Source organism: Myiozetetes cayanensis, unplaced genomic scaffold (genome assembly GCF_022539395.1).
Source record: "Myiozetetes cayanensis isolate MyiCay16 unplaced genomic scaffold, myiCay2020 scf17, whole genome shotgun sequence".
NCBI lineage: Eukaryota > Metazoa > Chordata > Aves > Passeriformes > Tyrannidae > Myiozetetes > Myiozetetes cayanensis.
The window spans coordinates 9,763,938-9,781,856 of record NW_026087378.1 but is presented as its reverse complement, the minus strand read 5'-3'; the positions used below and the strand labels follow the sequence as shown (position 1 = coordinate 9,781,856).

Below are 17,919 nucleotides of genomic sequence, written 5' to 3'. Positions count from 1 at the left end.
CAGGGAAGCACAGGCTAGGAAAGCCCCTTTATTGATGGGAAGGGAGAGGAGAGAATAGCTTCTTTTCAAGGCACGTGAGCACGGGGAAGAGGGAAACATAGTGGAGGTCTCAGTGCACCCTTGTGCCATGAGCCTGGCTGGCCATGATCCCCAACAAGGCCCATCCCTGCTCAGCTGTCCCCTCCTTAGGGACCATGTCCCCAGGTGGGGAGCATAGAGGTTCATCTGCATCAGTTTTATCTGTGCTCCAAGGCTCAGCCCATTTCAGCCTCATTGCAATTCCATGTCCTCGTGGCGTCTCCTGACACTGGATCATTTACAATGCCCAGGAGGCAAATACAATGACTCATTATTATTAGTTAATGAAGCATCCAAGCACTAAACCCACAGTCTGCAGAACGGATAAAGAGCTCAGGCTGAATCCGATTTACCACGCATCTCACTGGCTTCTCTGGCAGTGATGGAGCTGCTGCCTCCTGCAGCCCCCCGGCCCCTTTCCTGCTGCTGTGGATGCAGCAGCCAGGAGCTGGCAGGGAGTGGGTCCAGGAGCATCCATCCCTCTGCCAGAACTGGTGAGTGGTGCTGGCTGCTCCCACAGTGTCAGCTCGCAAACCAGAGACCACCAGTAAGACGCTGGGATCTCCCCTCCTGCAGTGCCATGGGCTTGCCAGGGCAAATCCCTGACACAGAGCCACCTTGAAAGCCACCAGCCTCAGGGAACAACAGATCTCACTCTGAATTTGAAGCCTGCACCAAGGGGTCAAGTTGGGATAAGGGCAGGGGGACATGAGGGACATGACACGTCCTTGGCTGGCAGCACGGATAACGCAGAATTTCTCAGGCTGCATCTCCCTTCCCAGAAGAATAAATATTTGATAACAAATTACTTTGAAGATAATCCACTTAATCCTTTGCCATGTCTCCAGGTTTCAAGATAATTAAAGTGTGATTAATTTTCTAAAGAAAAGCTGAAACCCCATGCCTCCCCTCGCCCCCTCTTCCCAGGGTACAAGTGATGGGCTCAGCCCATGGCAGGGGTGACGGAGTCATGCCAAGCTCACTGCTGGTGGTCAGTCAAAGCCCATATTTGGACCCACACACATCCTGCATGGCTCAAATTACCAATCTCAAAGCAAGGGCTTGATAGCCAGATGGGCTTCTGGCACTGGGAAGGGCTGACACTGGCATGCAGTTCCCAGGAGCTGCTCACCCAGATGTGACTGGGAAGGGGCTTTTGACCCCACGTCAGCTCCTCTCAAACTCCTCCCCAACCTCTCACTTTTGTTAGACCTTGTCCCCTGCCAAGGGCAGCTGATGTCCCACTGGTGTCCCAGTTTTAAGATGCTGGAGTCTGCAGAGCTGGTAGGATGCCCACCCTATGCTCTTCTGCATCTCCTAAGGGGTGGTGCAGCTCCACACTGGGGATTTCAGATGCTCATCTCTTTAACCCCCACCTTCAGAGAGGCAAAAGATGTATTGTAGTGGTTTTGCTCATGGCAGAGAGCTGCCAGCGTGGGCTGGGGAGTGGCACAGAGAGGAGGTGTGTGGGCTGTGCCCTGCTAATGGAGCAGGATCACCTTTCCACTCCTCAAGTGCCAAAACCAGGGTTGACTCAGTTGATCAAAAATAGAGAGTGAGGGGAGGTGTGAAAGCCAGGGAAAAAAAGGAAAACAGGAGAAAAATAAAGAAAAGCCAAACAACCTGACTAAGACAATCTGCATTCGGTTCCCTCAAGGTCCTGGAGCTGGGAGGTGGGAGCCAGGCACTTGGGGTATTTCAGAGCTGATTGATACATCCAGGGAGCCACACTGACATCTTCATACTCCCAGATGTGGCAGCACTGGTGCCCATGTGGATGGTGGTAGCTCTGAATTGGTGTCACAGCCTGCAGCACACAGGGAGGGGATATGAGGGGTGGTCATGGGGGTGATGACAGCAGGTGACACTGTTGGAAGTGGAGGGCAGGACCCTCACTCAGCTCTTCACTTCCCAGTGCAGTTACTGGTGACTCTGACATTCAAAAACACCACGAGGTGCACCCCTCACTCCCAGCTGCGTCCCTTGGCCTGGAGTTGGATTTTCCAGAGTTTTGATGGCTGGTGTTTAGTGGAGCAACCAAGAAAGACCCAGTTTCCCTACAGACCACTGCCGCAGCGTCCCCGGGGCAGCACGGGCTGAGTTTGCCCCAGCCCCACGTGCACCCCATCTATGCCAGCAAGGAGAACATCATGTTTTGCCCACATCTAACAAGGACGTGAATCCTGGCTGAAATTACCACCGTGACCTCACTGCACCAGTTCTGGTGGGGCTTTCCTTATCATCTGCCCCAGGATAGTTGTGTTTTCAGGTCAAACCTGTTAAGAGAAGCTTTGGAGCTCAGGACCATTCACTGTAGAGCAAAACCCCCCGAGCGCAGGGAGCGTGAGAGAACGGCACAGAGCTGAGCTTATCAGATAGCTTATCAGTTGGCTCTAAGGACACAGACAAAGCTGTGTTATTCAGAATATGAGGTTTTGCTATTGAATGACAGTAGCTGGCCAGTGCTTTTAAGCACCAAACAGAGCAGGCATCTCGCTGCAAGCCAGGATGCTGCTTTGGAGCTGCTTCTGTGGCAGGCACGTGTGCAGGGATGTGAAAATCTGCTGAAGAGAAGGAGCCAGTTGTCGAAGGCTGCCAAATTGTCAATGGAAAAAGAGTTACACTGCTGAAGGATCAGTTATTCAACAGAGATGGCAGTTTCATTGCTGGGATGAATCAAAGAGCTGTGGCAGGAGAACTCTCTGCCCGGCAGAGGCTGTGCAGCCGTCGGGGTATGTGCTGCTGGAGGCTGTCAGAGCGATGCTACTACTGAAGAACAGGGAGTTTTTCCAATAAAATATCACCAGCTTTTGCATCACGAGGTCCAGGGTTTACATTAAATGATAATGATAAGGAATAAAACTCAGCACATTCCCAGTTTTACTCTTGCAGGTGCTCAGCACAGTGCAGTCTGAGAGGTAAGAGAGCTCTGCTTGGCGTACTTTGCTTTTGCTGTACCCCAGGGTAACCCTGAGGAAGGGAAGAAACAATTGCTTTCATAAGCCTTCCTCCTTCCTCTTTCTTCCTCCTATTTCCCCTGCTGAACTCGGATTTCCAGGCAAAACCAGGCAAAGAAACTCCCGTGGTGGTCACTGACTGAGCCCACTCCCTTCACCCAGCTGCAGCAAGGAGAGATATTTTAGGAGCATCATGCTGGGCTTTCTCTCTCCCCTTACAGATCCTGGACAGCCATATTCAAGAGATCATGGGAAAAGGGGTTGAAATCAACCTCAACCACCACCTCCAGAAAACATGTGGCAGTGCAGGAACCCCAAAGGCCCTTATCTGGCTGCCCTTCCCCACTGTCCCCTGAGCTCCAGTACATCCTTGAGGGCTGTACCCACACTGAGGCACATGGGGTCCACCCAGGGCAATGCCAACAGGCAAGCTTTGTATTTATTTCCCTTGAAAATATGTCCTTAACGGGCACTTAACATTATGCTTAAGTGACAACGAATTACACATTTCATTTAAGAGCAGGCACAAGGAACAGTGTAATTCCCTATAGACTAATGGTGCATTTCTCCTCACAGACAGCCAATTAAATATTTAATCAGCACAATAGCCGCTTAAGTATTGTATATGGCCATAAATACAACCCAATACATTTCCATGCCACATTAAGCTGAAGCTTGTAGACACTTGTCTCCCCAGCATCAGGCACGACAGCTCGGTCAACGCATCCTTTGAAAGCAGATTCTATTTATTTTCTGTCATATTAAGCAGACATCATTTCTATCCTGTCCCAGCCAAGTATATTAACTCTTCAGCAACACTGTATGAATAATCTGCATCAAATTGTGGAAGAGGGGAAGATTGCCACCTTCCTGCTCATCAGCTGTCTGTGAGGTGACTGCAGATGTATCTGAATGATTTCTCTTTGGGTCACATCCTGCAGCTGCAGCAGTGGCTGGAGGGACATTTCTCTCTGAGCTGCTCCGATGCTTTAGGAGAGATGAAAGATTCAGCAATTAAAGACATGAGCTAGAGAAACAGGGGAAAGAAAAGAATCCTGCTTCTCATGTAATGGAGAGGGCTGATGTTAAAAAAGGACTAAAAATTATGTTCTCAGATAGGGCATTGCCAGAGAGAGGCAGGGAGGGATGGGACTGATGGAACCCCCCAAGGACACACTGGAACACTCAGTGTGGGCTCTCAGTCAGGGCACAGCACACACTGTAGGCATGAGAGGGTTTCCCCATGGGCAGAGGAGAACAGGGAATGCAGGGTTATGTCCAATGCACAGTACAGAGAGAGAAACAGTCATTCCTCTTTCCCAGCATGTAGGAGATGTGTTCATTCCACCAGTGTCTTCTTTCAGGCTTGATTTCTATTCAGCTTGCTTTCAGCCTCCACTTCCCAAGCTCTCATCGGCTCAATTATAACTGTAAGAATAAATCTATTTACAGTGCCTTTTTACAAAGTGAATCAATAAACCTGAAGCAAACACAAGGCCAAATCCTCAACAATCTGAATGGCTTTGTGTTGGCTGCAGCGGGTGCTGCCTCCCACATCCCCCCCTGAGCCTCTCAGGTAAGTCCTATCTGCAAACACAAGGATCGTTCCTGGTACAAGAAGGTAAGAACGATGGGGTTTTGACAGCTGATTTTCCTCTCTGGCCTCTGAGCAACTTCAGATACAAGTCAAAATCCTGCTCTCCACTCCACAAGCCACAGTGATTTGTGCTGGTAAAGCAAAGAGAGGAATATAAGCTCCTGCTTGCAGAGATAAGCCACCCTTGGAAAAGGGGTCTTTGCTTGATTTCAAGACAAGCACATAACAGGAGCATCCTGTGATACAGCACCTAAACATGGCAGACACTGAGCTAGAGCAGGATGCAGGGGTAGACAGCACCTTCCCTGCCCAGGGCATTTCTAGGGCTTTGGAGAAACACAGAGCAGGGAAACATCACAGTGCAGGCAAGGGAGCAGGTTCCAGTCTACCCCACACTAAGAGGGAGTCCCCAAACATCTGGGTCACTTAACTAGAGGGGGTGCACCAGGGTAAATCCTGCAAAATGTTGCTGCAATAGAGTTTTTCAAGGTTTGTGAGCCACCCTTTGGAGAGCTGGAGCCTGTGAAAGGGAGGTGTGTAAGGAAAGGTCAAACTATGGGAGGGACACCAGGTTTTGGTTAATTTTATCTGTCTTAGAATCGTTTCTGTAGAAATCTGTTACATTGCATAAAGCTTTTGGGAGAGCAGAGGCTGTGTGACTTGCTGGAGATCAATGCCCAAACCAGGCACCCCAGCACCATCCTGGCCCCGTGACCAGCTGATGGGGTGGGCTGGGCTGAGAGGGTTCACACCTTCCCAGTGAGCTGTGGTGGCCAGTCAGGACAGTGACAAGGGGCTTCATGACCTCAGGGGTCTTCAATCTGACATGCTATCCCATCCTGGGCCAGGCTCTGAGCAGGCTGTTTCTGACTGCAGCATCTTGGCTGAAGCACAGTAAGACTTCAAGGCACACAAATGCCCTCGTTTCTGTGCCCCTTGCCTTAATTTACAACCTGAATTTCATCAAAAGTCAATTTGATCCTAGACAGAGAGATGAGGAGAAACAGAGCTGGGAATCTCCCTCCAGGTGCCCCCAGCCACCCCCACTGTCTTCCTACTAATAAATCCCCTTCCATTAGGAAACAACAGGCAGGTGCTAAGGGTGGTTTACACTTTTCTGTCTCTGTTGCTCTTACTTCAACCTCTGCAACAGCTGCCAGGAGCCATAAATCACTGAGCACAGTCCTGGAGCTGGGGATCACTGTCTTGTAAAACAAACATCTTCCAGATTTTGTAGCACCTGATGCTAGTTATAAACTGTTGGTTGTTGAATTCTTCCTCTTCCATTTATTTCCCAGCCCCTCATCTCTGCTACTCCTTGTCCGCTATATATCTTCTGTTTATTGTTATTTCTTTCCCCCCTTTGTTTTAATAACTCTTTTACTGTGGATTCTTGTAAAAACAGCTGCTCCAGACAGTAAAAAAAAAAAAAAAGAAAAGAAAAGAAAAAAATAATATCTAGAAACAGATGCCCTGGCATTGCTTCAGCTGTAATCTACTAGATTTATAATTCCTCTTCAATTCAATATTGATTCAGAATAAAGCAACTCAAAACACAGTGGCATCTCACAGCTTTTTGTAGTCTTCTTCTGTCTTCTTCTGTGCCACGACATTTCTCTTCATCCACATGAATAAAATGTGCACAGAAACAAACCAATCCAAGCTGTTGCCATACACCCAGGTGCCTGTAGAGCGGAGGGAATGTTGTCAGTTCATTTTTTATTGTTTTAATTTCTTTCCCCTTGTCCAGCGTTATCTACCTCCTCTCAGCATCCCCCCTTAAGTCTCTACCCTGTATTTCAGGGACTTAGACAGTGCCCAGAGCTCACACAGAGGTGATTGCAGCCCAGCAGTCCCAGGGCAAGGCATGGTACCTGCCACAGGAGGCACTTGGGGCCATTCCCTCGGGTTCTGGGTGCAGGAGCTCAGGGAATGGGCATCGAGGCTCCTCAGCCCATCTGCCACTGAACAGCTCCACAGGGATTAGTGAGTCCCTTGGCACCACAGTGAAAAGGAAACACTACATTTCCTTCCAAAAAGTGCCTTGAGAGCCCCCAGAGAAGGACAGGAGAAAGCCATTAGCACACGTCTCTTGAGTCTATTAAAAAAAAAAGTGCCCACTTAGGATGTATGTATTAAATACAAAGCTTATGTCCCCACCAGCAAGCACAGTCACCAGGAGTCCCTGAAGCCTGCTTGCAAGTAGCCCATCCACCAGTATACAGAGTTCTTCTGACTGACCCCACACCCACGAGACTGTTCCTAAGTGCAGAGGGGAAAGGTTGTCTGGAGCCTAAAAGAGGAATATCCTTCTTTGAATGTTTCTCCACACTTTAGACAATGCCACCCATGTCATATCTCAGTCTATCTCAAGGATATTTGGGTTGAATGTTTGGGACTATTCATGCCTGGCTCTTCCCTTCCAAGCCCAGATCCCCTTGCTCCCTCCAAACAAAGCTCTACCATCCCTACAGGATAGCAGAGCTCCCCTCTGGGTACTCTACATTAGCCTATCCCTTTCTTCTTCAGCAGAGGAGGTAGCCTGGGCTCTCTTTAGCTTGTGAAACCCCAGGTAGTCTCCATTACATCTCACTCAGTTATGGTACTCTCCAAGCCCAGCACAGATCCTTGGATTCCTTCCCAAGTTCTCCCTCGTGTTCCCTGCCCCTCCAGCTGCCTTTCCCTCTGAGGAGATGGGACCAGCCCAAGGGCAGCACATGAAGCCCAGCAGCCACAATGTCTCTGTGCTTACCTAAAGCCAGGCACTAAGAGGCACAAATTTAGGAAGTGGAAGCAAAGTATCAGTCCCGCGATAAGGTGAGAAATGTCACTTCTAGCAGAGCTGCACTGCTGCAGGGCATTTGATCTGGGGAAACAAGCTCCAGCTCACCCAGCCCACAGCAGGGCTGTCTCAGTTGGACAAGAAGTTCACTGATTCCCCTGGCTCTGCCACATGTCAGCCTGGAGCTGAGAAACCCTCAAGCAATCATTTGTGTTGCTGAGCCTGGAATGGCAGAAGTGCTCCCAGAGGTGTTGCCAAAGGCTCTACATCAGCAGAAGAGCTGCTCTCCATGCTGTCTGCCTGTAGACTGGGATGTTCTGTTCTGCCCCAGCATGGAAACTCACAGCAGGGTGGGTGATTTCTCCAGAAGACAGGAGGGATTGGAAGGCACATGTTTTTAGCAAGCTCAAAATCCATCTTTGGCACGTTGGCCCAACCTGAAATATGTGCTAGCCAGGGAAAATGTCACAGGCAGGACTGGCTTTCTGTGCTGAGGTCCCTGAGGTTCCAGCTGAATGTCAGGCACAGCCTGCTGTAACCAGACAGCCGATGTCACCCGCTCTCTGCCCAGTTTGCAGCCCAGCAGAGCACACAGAAAATACTGGAGAGCCACCAGGGAATGGCAACAGTGAATTAATTGAATGCTTTCAGCAAAGCAGCTTGGAAGGCAGGGGTTGTTGTGAGTCTGGGGGTGCACCAGCGCATCAGTACATCTTGAGCACGTCAGCAGTACGACACCCAGAATGCCTCCCCAGCTCTGTACTCAGCTCTCAAAAACAGTGGTGGGTTTTGCAGCTTCAAAAGTGTCACATTTTCTGTGCTGTCTCCTCCTTTCCCATAGGAACAGCCACAGGACTGAGCCCTTAATGTGAGGTCTGAGGTCTGCCAGCCTCAGAGCTGAGGGGAGAGCTGGGGCCCATCACCTGCCTGACGTTTGTCACGGCGTCCTTGAAATCTGCTTGTGTGAAACAATTGGGATTTAACAAATTGGCAATCTCCAAGGGGAGAAAAAAAATTGTCCTGTTGAAGCGTTTCCAACCAGCTCTGTGGTCACTATTTTTCTCTCAAGATCTGATGTGTTGGCAGAGATGCACACCCCATGCACAGTCCCCCAGGGTGGCCTCTCCCTCCCTTGTGTCTCCCGCCTCTCCGACTCATTTCCAGCATTATCCCCCACTGCTGTCCATCACTGCTGTTAGTTACTCTGCCAGTCAGCGCTTCCAGGAAAGCAGAGAGCCTTTCCAACGTGGTCCCCAATGACCACGGCAGGGATTGATCCTGTCCCAGCCCAGGGAAGGACGGGCTCCCACGGGAAGAGGAATGATGTGGGGAGTGGCTCTGACAGCCACAGCCACTGTGCCAGGAGCTGGCACACTCATCACCAACCAATCTGGGATTGTCCTAATTTGATTATTTGTTGGCTGCCTTCAGGGTGCCAGAGGACAGTGTACACAGCCAGGACATGGGTTGGTGATGGAGATTCATTAGGTTTATTGCTTACCCCGTTAGACACAGTTATGAGACTCTCTGTGGATCTGACACAGCTCTCTAGCAAGATTTTCAGTTGTGTTGCTCTTCCTTCGTCTGTCTTTATTTATTTTGGTGAAGGAAGGGGGAGCTGGACATGATGGTGGCTGGAGAAACAGTCCCCATATGATAGCCCATGCTTTTGCAATCCCTGTGCAAGAAGCAGGGAAATGTGATTTCCCAGATTACAGCATCTCTTCTCTGGTGCTGGACACATTTACAGTGTGTTCTCCTTCCCTTCTCTCTTCTCAGACAGACCAGCAGCAAAGTGAGATGTTGCTCTCTCAACTCTGGGTCACCTGGTTCCTCCCTTCCTTGCTTTCCTGGGCTGAATTCCTAGAGTCAGCTCTAGGCTGAGTCCCAGGACTGACTTTTTTTTCCCCCCAGTTTCCAACAAATGAAGCAAGCAAACACCAGAGTTGCATCTGGCTGTGCCAGGGCACAGCAGACCATACCTCCACCTCCCCCATTTTGTCCCTATCTTGGTAACAGGGGAACCCCCAATGCCACCCTTCTGACCCTGAACCAACATGACTGTGTGATCACCACAGCTCTGGCTGTTACTTCCCCTCTGCATCCTCTCTGTGATACAGGCAGAGTTCAGCCTCAGGTCTTCCTGGGGGGATGAATTTTCCTGACTCCTCTGAAACTTTTTGGTGTGTTTCCCAGGAGGAAGAGTCTGGGGGGATCCCATGGGAAGTGCTTTGTCTTGCAGTGCTATGTACTGCAAGAGGATGGTTATTATCACGCTCAAAGAAGCTGTCAGTTGTCTTTCATCCTGATGTATCCCCTGGGAATAAGGCAGAGACCTCTGCACAGGGCTTTGCTCAGTAGTCTTAACCATAAGGCTGCTGAATTAGCAACCCTCAGCAATAGTGAGAGCAATGGGATTCGACAACCACAGCCTGGGATGTCTCTGGTGTCTCATGTTGGCCCTGCAGACTCACCTTCTAAGCAACAAGGGCATGGGACATGCAGAGTTTTGCTTTCCAGGCTTCCTCCAAAGGCAGCATTACCCCTTCTCCCTTCCTACCCCCATCCCAGCCCAGTGTTGGTGCCTCCATGTCCTCCTCCCTGCAGAAGGAGCACGGGGAGCAATGAGAGCTTGTCACAGTGAGTTTTCCTGATGGCCTGCAGATTAATCACTGCCTCTCACGCACTCAGCCACTTAAGATTGTTCTTCACTGTCCCAGGAGACTCATGACTGGCTGCCTCACTGGGCAGAAGGGGAAGGAGGAGGAGGATGGGAGGAATGGACTGCAGCCTGCAGGGTGAGGATAATGAAGGGCATTTGGGACCCTGGAGGAAGGCAGCACTCAGAGTGTTGAACTGCACCTCTCCAAGTGCAAACCTCTGGTCCAAGTGAGTCACCACAGCATCTTCTGCAGTCAACAAAAGGGAAAACACCTCCAAAGGAGCATCTGCCTGTTGGGACAGGGCCTTCCAGGGAGACAGCTGCCTCTGCACTGACCTCCAGATATTCTCTGTGTACTTCTGGATATTAAAGGATAATGGGATTTCAATTGAACTACAAGGTTCAGCTGATGGGAGGGGAGCCATACAATTCCTTGCACAATGTCTCTGTGTGTCTTAGAGGCCAGAAGCTTTAGAAAGAACAAGACAGCCCTGGAGACATGAGAAAGAAAACATGAGGTATCCAAATCTCTGACGGTAAGATTGAAAAATGGTAAAATACACTGAGCAGCTGAGCAGCTCCATCCCTGGCTGATGGCTACCTACAGCCACAGGGCAGCCTGGAGGAGTGAGGCTCCTTGAAGATGTGGAGGACTATGTTTTTGAGACACAAAGGACCTGACCCAGAACAACTCATCCCATGGGCCTGAGCAGCAAGATCCTGGTGGCACAGAGCTCTCATTAATCCCAGTGCATCACCATGGATCAAGACTGTGACTCCGGTGGTCACCTGCCCTCCCAGTCTCATCCTCTCATCCCACCCCACACCACATCTGCGTTGCTTCTCAACCACTGCTTTTTCTGCCTTTCTTTTCAGAGACAGAATATAAAGGACAAAAGACCTGTTTTCCTCCTGGCTCTTGAACACAAGAGCCCTTGGAGAGGACCTATTTTAAGAAAGGAGAGCCTTCCCCCTGCTGGAAAAGCAGCTCAGCAAGGGCAGGCTCAGTGCCGTGCCCTCCAGTTGGGCACTTGAGACACCTGCTAACAGCCACTCCAGCTGTCAAATGCTCCTCCAGCAGCAGCAGCAACCAATGCCTGCAAGACAAGCCCTGGCAGGATTGATGGGAAAGGGGAGGAATTCATGTGGGGAGGATCTTTCACCCCACACCTCCTACACTGGCTCATTCTCCCCGGTGTGGGCACCCCATGGGTGTGTCAGACCTCCTCCAAGGCTGAACACATCATGCTTTCAATCCAGGGAATGAAGAAGCAGGAGGCTCCCATGAGAAGGGCTGCCCAGGCTCCTCTTGCTGATGGCAGTCATTTTTTCTTCAGTATGAAATATCCTGAGGCCAATTTTATGTCAGATGCAGAAGGCAGAGCAAGATCCCGCAGAGGCCACTTGGCACATCTGACTGTGCTCAGAATCATAGAACTGTTTAAGTTGGAAAAGACCTTTAAGATCATCGAGTCCAACTGTTAACCCAGCACTGCCAAGTCCACCACTAAACCAGCCCCAGGCTCGTGCTCCAGGGTCACATCCCACCTCAGAAAGGCCCAGTGTGTCTGCTCTAGTCTTACCTGGCAGATCATTCCCTGCTTTTTTGATTCTCCACTTGGGAAGGCGCTCCTTGACATCTGTTCTCAATTTGATTCTCCTCTATTTAGGTTTTATAGGCCTTGTTCCTCTCCCCTGGGTAGGACTGAATGTAGTCATTCAGATGATATTATCCGTATCACTTATGTTTTTAGTCACTCCACGTAAATTTCCTTATAACCAGTTTTATTTTTCCCTTTCTATATTTTTTAGTGCTGGGTTAAGCATCTTTATCCTGATGTCCCCTTTCCACGTGGTTATTTTTTAACGGTGTCATCAGAGTTTACCACACTTTGCAAACAACCTGTTAAAGGAGAGTTTGAGCATTTAAGTGTTCTTGATCCACTGCAGATCCACCCTAAAGAACACATCAAACCCCAGTAATGTTCCTCTCATCCTAGAGTGCATCCAGCAAGCTGAAAGAAGAGCAGACCTGTCCTCCAGGTTCGGCTCAGTGATGCACAAACTGATCCTGTTCACAGGAAAGCTGCAAACCTCCCCTGAAATCAGCTCTCATATATGCATTGGAGGATCCCTTTAAAAATCCTCCTTATTAAAACCATGCAAGCCCATGGTGAGCACATTTTAAGAGTCAGTACCTGTTCCAAGCACTAACAGCTGCTACGGGAAACAGTCAGAAAAGTGAGGCTGAAGGCTAAGATGTTCAAATCTGCCTTAATTATTAGAGCGTGAGCTTCCAAATCCCCCGAGAGGCGCGGGAAGTGTTGGCCTCAAAATTCACGGTGTGCTCGGAGAAGCCAGGAAGCCAGGCAGTTTTGGGGACATCTTGACTGCAGTCTGCCTGCCTGGCTCCACTGGACTTGGAATCAATCCGATTCATTGCAGCAGCTCTGAATTCAGAGCAGAGGGAGCAGACAAGGCTCATTGCCTATACCAGCCAGAAAGACTGCAACAACAGTTGCGGTTTTCATTTTTCCTTTAAAATAAGGTTACTTGAGTAGACAGCCAGGAATAGACCCTCTGTCTCCTCATCCCTAAACTGGGCCCCACTGACAATTACACACAAACTGTCAGGGCTGCTTTGCAAAAACAGTGCTAGAACTAAAGCAGCCTGACGTGGCTTTGTGCAAAGCTTTGCCTGGAGAAGTGGAGTCTTCAGTGGCCACCAAAGTCCAGAAAGGAGAGCTGGGATGATTCAGACCCTGCACAGGGAAGTAAGAACTTTTTCTCTTCAGCCACTCATGTTCCTGATGGTTGGGAAGCCTGGCCAAGAGGTAGGCAATAGATTCATGGTACTCCTGAGGAACAGCATGTTCCCCTGCAAAGCAAATCTCTGGATACGTTGGTGCATCTGTATGCACTGTGGAATGTGATACATCACATCTCTCCTTACTTCATGCTCTGCTCCAGTATTTATCCTCCCAGTAAGCCATCACTGCCTCATCCTCCAGGACTGTGCTTCAACTTAGGCATCAGCAATTTCACCTGCCACAGCCAATCAGTGAAAATATCTGATTTAAGGCCAGTGGAGTTAAAAATTTTACACTCTGGGAAACTCAAAAGTTTTGTTGCTTTTGCACCTCTCCAGGCTGCAGACGGACCCAGTCTCTCCTTCCACTTTGCACCAGGCTGGAGGAGGGACCGCTGGCAATGGCACTGCTTTCCAAGCAAGACCCTGAGCGTCCTCCACCAGCATCCAGCTTCAACCACCTCCTCCTGCCCTGCACTGCTGGGCTCTGTCTGTCCAAAGTAAATGCAAGCAGATTTCCCTGTTGACACTGGAGATTTTGCTTGGTCAGGTGGATCACCATTTTTATTTTATTTATTTTTCTGCTGAATCTGTGCATAGGTCTGTCCTATGCAGATAAACCCCCAGGTCAGTCATGCCACAGATAAATCCCTACTTTGCTTCCCAACCATGGGACAAGGTTTCTTGGATGTTCACCTTTCCATTCCTGGGAAGCCTGGTGAGAGGGTTGGGTGCTCTCCTGCAGAGACAATGTTGCAATTTCATTTTAAAAGCCTGTAATCATCTCGATTCTGTGAGCTACTCAAGCATTTACGTTGTCTGGCAGCATCTTGAGTGAGGGCTGGAAGCAGCTCCAGGTTTTGGGGGAGTCCAGCAGGATCACTGTGGGGGGCTGTGCTGACAGGCACCCCCACACTGAGCAGCAGAGGAGAGCTGTGCTCCTGCTCACAGGTGAGTGGGTTCCTGGGCATTGGATTTTATTGGGAAAGAAAAAAAGGGGGGGGTGAAAAACTCCCAACAAATCAATTCTGTTCACATGAGATTTTAGCTGAACTTCAACTAATAAACACAGAAGGATAAATAAATGCTGTGGAAACAAAAGCCATGTTGTGACACAGCCACGGCTGAGGTTCATTCATTTTTTAAAGATTGTTTTTCCTTTTCTCCTCCTGGTTAAAAATGAGATTTGCAGAGAAGAGAAAACAGCAGCAGCATACAAACATCTATCAAAAAACCTACCCAAAGTGGAGGAGCTGACTTTCCCCGCGGGTGCAGCCATCTGACACCGAACACTGTGCAGACACAGAGACCTGGACTGGAGCTCCACGCTCCATCCCCCACAGTGGCAACACCTATCTGCAGCATCTGGTATTTTGATCCCCATTTCCCCCTTGCAGATATGCCAACCCTCTGGCAGTGTTTTCTCCCCCTAACCCATGTTATCAGGCTGGCACAGCAGCTGAGGGTATGGGAAAACCAGCTCTACTCTCTCTCACGACCACTGAGCAGGGGAGGGGGGGATCCCATAACCATTCAGCTCACTTGCAGGTATGTAAAGGACTGCCTGCTTTCCATTAGCATCCCCTGCAACAGTCCCAAGGTCAGAATCCAGCCCTTCACATGAGTCAGCCCTTGCCCTGAGGAGCTGCAGTTGGAGGAGACCAGAAGGCAGGAGAGCACTGATTCCCTAAGTCTGTGCCATCTCGTCTCCATGCTGTCATGCCATCTGTGGGCTTTATCCCAGGAACTCCTGTCACATCCACTCCCATTAGCATTTTTCAATGCTCTCCTGCCCTTTCCCAGCATCTGCTGACCAAGTCCCTCTGGTCACCCCTGCTCCTCACCCTTCATCAAGGCTTTTAATTTTCATGATGCCATTACCCACTTTTGGTGCACTCTGCCTTGTACACACGTTGCAAACCAGGCAGCCCAGCTCACTAGGAAAGAGAGTTTCCAAGTGGGGATTGAGCTGCTATTAATTTATCCTATATTTGTTTTGAAAAGATGCCTGGGGAAGGTACACCATTTCCCTTTCCAGTTAGAGGCTTAAGAGCCACAGGCTTTCTTCTTTCTCAGAAATGTAAATCCATGTTTATTTTTCATGTACCAGATTAATCCCCAAGGCATTGCATCCAACAGGCCAAAATCAGAGCTCTGCCTCCACCAAAGCACTTCAGGAGAAAGAGGAGAGGGAAATATGTTCTACCTTTACTAGAAGAACTTCTATTTATTTGGGACTGAGGCAGCTGCATGGAGCATAAATGATTTTAATTGGTAAGCCCAACAGGATTCATTTTCTCTTAAAGCAGAAAGGAAAGACCTGGAACAGCCATTTCCAGAGTGATCACCGAGGAGCAGCCAGACTTCAGTTCCTACAAGACTCCTCACAGGGTTTGATTGTTTGGGATGTTCTCACATATGCAAAACACTGATCTACCTGCAGCACCAGCCATAATCTGTTCCCAGTTAAAACTGGTGCAACTCCTCTGAAGTCAATTTATGAGGCAAACATTTAATTTAGCAAGCAGGCTCACAATCCTAAATTTAAACATATGTCAAGCCAGCTAGTGGCTTTGTTTTAATTAACTCTCGAACTTGGTGGCTGTCATTTCTTTATATAAATGAGGATGTTCTGCCAAGGGCAGCCTCTAAGCCTGTGTGCATCCCTACGAAACCGCCTGCTATTTCACAACCACTTTTCAAAGAGCTCTTGCAGAGGCAAGGGGATGTGGATGTTATTATAAGGGTCCATATGGCAGTACACTGACACTGCAGTATTAAATCAGAGGTACTGTAGCTTTCCAGCCTGGATTCTCACAGTATCAGGTAACGTATATGTAGCTTTATTGTTGTACAATTTTAGTGGCTATGCATTATTCAAGAGCAGCCGAAGTCTCTGCACTGCCCGAGGTGATTCAGTGATGATAAAGGGAATATGCTTTGCTCTAAGGGCAGGAGCAAGGGGATTTCATGGCTCGGTATCTTCTCCACCCGCAGAGAAACAATGGAAGCATTAACATTTCTAGTAAAGAAATCAGCTGGTGACAAATTCTCATCGATAATTAAAATGAAAGCACGAGCTACCTTAACGTGTAGTTAGACTTAGGAACTCTAACCTGCTCTCTAAATTAAATGCTTTCCTTTACAATTTGGGTCTCGCAGCAGGCACTGAAATCTGCTGGAAGATGCCATCTAGCGGGTTATGGAAGTTTATTTAAGTTTAAAATCCACTTGCTGGTGTGGGGTGAGGGTGGCAAGAGCTGCAAATGCTGGGGCACGTAACGGGTTTACGTAGAGTTTTTGTTGTTGCTCTAGGAAATAAGATACTTCCCTGCGGGGGTCTGCATTGGAAGAGAACTAATAGTTATTTTACCAGTGCCCAGCAGGGCACCGGATCGTCACAGCTTTGCTATTGACACAGCCGAGCCGCGGCTGTTCTGCTGGCAGAGCATCTTCCTGAGCACCGGGGGCTGCTGCTCTTTGTCAAGAACGAATCCGCTCCCCGTTTTTGGGAGAGCTGTGGTGCCATTGCTTTCTTCTTAAAAAAAAAAAAAAAAAAAAAAAAAAAAAAAACCACAAAAAAAACCACAAACAAACAAACAAACACAAAAAACCCAAAAACAAAAACAAACAAAAAAAATACAAAACCAAAACCCCCAAAACCAAAACAAAAGCAAAATCAAACAAGCCAAAAACCAACAAAAACCCCAACCTAAAACCAAACAAACAAATAACTCCAAACAATAACAAGCCTCCAAATAAACCCAAAAACACACCCCAAGAAAACACTACCCTGCGCCCGCAAATCATCCAGTTTACGGTATAGCAGAAACCGCTTCGTTGGCATCCGAATTAAGAGCATCCGAATTAAGTTGGCATCCCCTTTTAACGGGATGGGGGATTGATTCGGAGCGGTACGGTATGGCCGGGAACGGCATCTCCATCCCCGGAGTTCTTAGTGGACAGGAACCTTGTCCCCACCGGTTGCTGCGTGTCCGTGGGGGGTCATTAACAGAAGGTCATTAGCGGGGGGCGGGGCTTTTTTGGGAGGTGGGCGGTGCCTGCGGGGTGGGCGGTGCCTGAAGGCACCGCCCGCCCCGCAGGCACCGCCCACCTCCCCGCGCTGGGAGCGGAAGTGCCGGAGTTGCCGCCCGGCGCCGCCGCCGAAAGTTGCGCTCCGGGAGCGCGGCGGGGGCGGCGGCGGCTCCGTCCCCGCTCCCTCCTCTCCATCCCCTCCATCCCCGCTCCTCGCCCCGATGCGGCGGAAGCAGAAGCGGCTGCTGCAGGCGGTGGGGCTGGCGCTGGCCGCCCTGGTGTTCCTGCCCAACGTGGGGCTGTGGTCCCTGTACCGCGAGCGGCAGCCGGAGGGCGGCGCGGACGGGGCGGCCGCGGCGGGGGCAGCGGCGGGCGAGGCTCCGGTGAGTGGCGGGCACGGGGTGGGGGGGAGAGCCGCTGCCTGCGAGTCCCGGAGGGATGGAGGGGGCTGCTCCATCGCTCGGCTGGGCGCGTCCCTCGCCGGCATCTCGGCAGGGATGGGGGGCGAGGAGCGGCGGCCGCCCCCAAAGAGGAGGAGGCGAGGGAGGGGGATCGGCGGTGGGCTGCTGTGTTCCCGGGGAAGGAGCTGTTTTCCCCATCCCGAGCTGTTTTCCCCATCCCGAGCTGTTTTCCCCATCCCGAGCTGTTTTCCCCATCCCGAGCTGTTTTCCCCATCCCGAGCTGTTTTCCCCATCCCGAGCTGTTTTCCCCATCCCGAGCTGTTTTCCCCATCCCGAGCTGTTTTCCCCATCCCGAGCTGTTTTCCCCATCCCGAGCTGTTTTCCCCATCCCGAGCTGTTTTCCCCATCCCGAGCTGTTTTCCCCATCCCGAGCTGTTTTCCCCATCCCGAGCTGTTTTCCCCATCCCGAGCTGTTTTCCCCATCCCGAGCTGTTTTCCCCATCCCGAGCTGTTTTCCCCATCCCGAGCTGTTTTCCCCATCCCGAACTGTTTTCCCCGTTCCGTGCCCGGGAGGTTGGACGGGGAGCGCCTGTACTTT

At 50.1% G+C, this 17,919-nt stretch overlaps 1 protein-coding gene across 1 annotated transcript in view; it reads left to right on the top strand.

Annotated features, from left to right (window-relative positions):
- The first annotated feature begins 17,045 nt into the window (after positions 1–17,045).
- Positions 17,046–17,919, top strand: part of GALNT10 (polypeptide N-acetylgalactosaminyltransferase 10) — an 82,109-nt gene continuing 81,235 nt past the window's right edge. Inside the window, exon 1 of the mRNA XM_050312141.1 lies at positions 17,046–17,303. Coding sequence (XP_050168098.1) covers positions 17,142–17,303 — 162 coding nt within the window. The 5' untranslated portion in view covers positions 17,046–17,141. The remainder of the gene's footprint in view (positions 17,304–17,919) is intronic.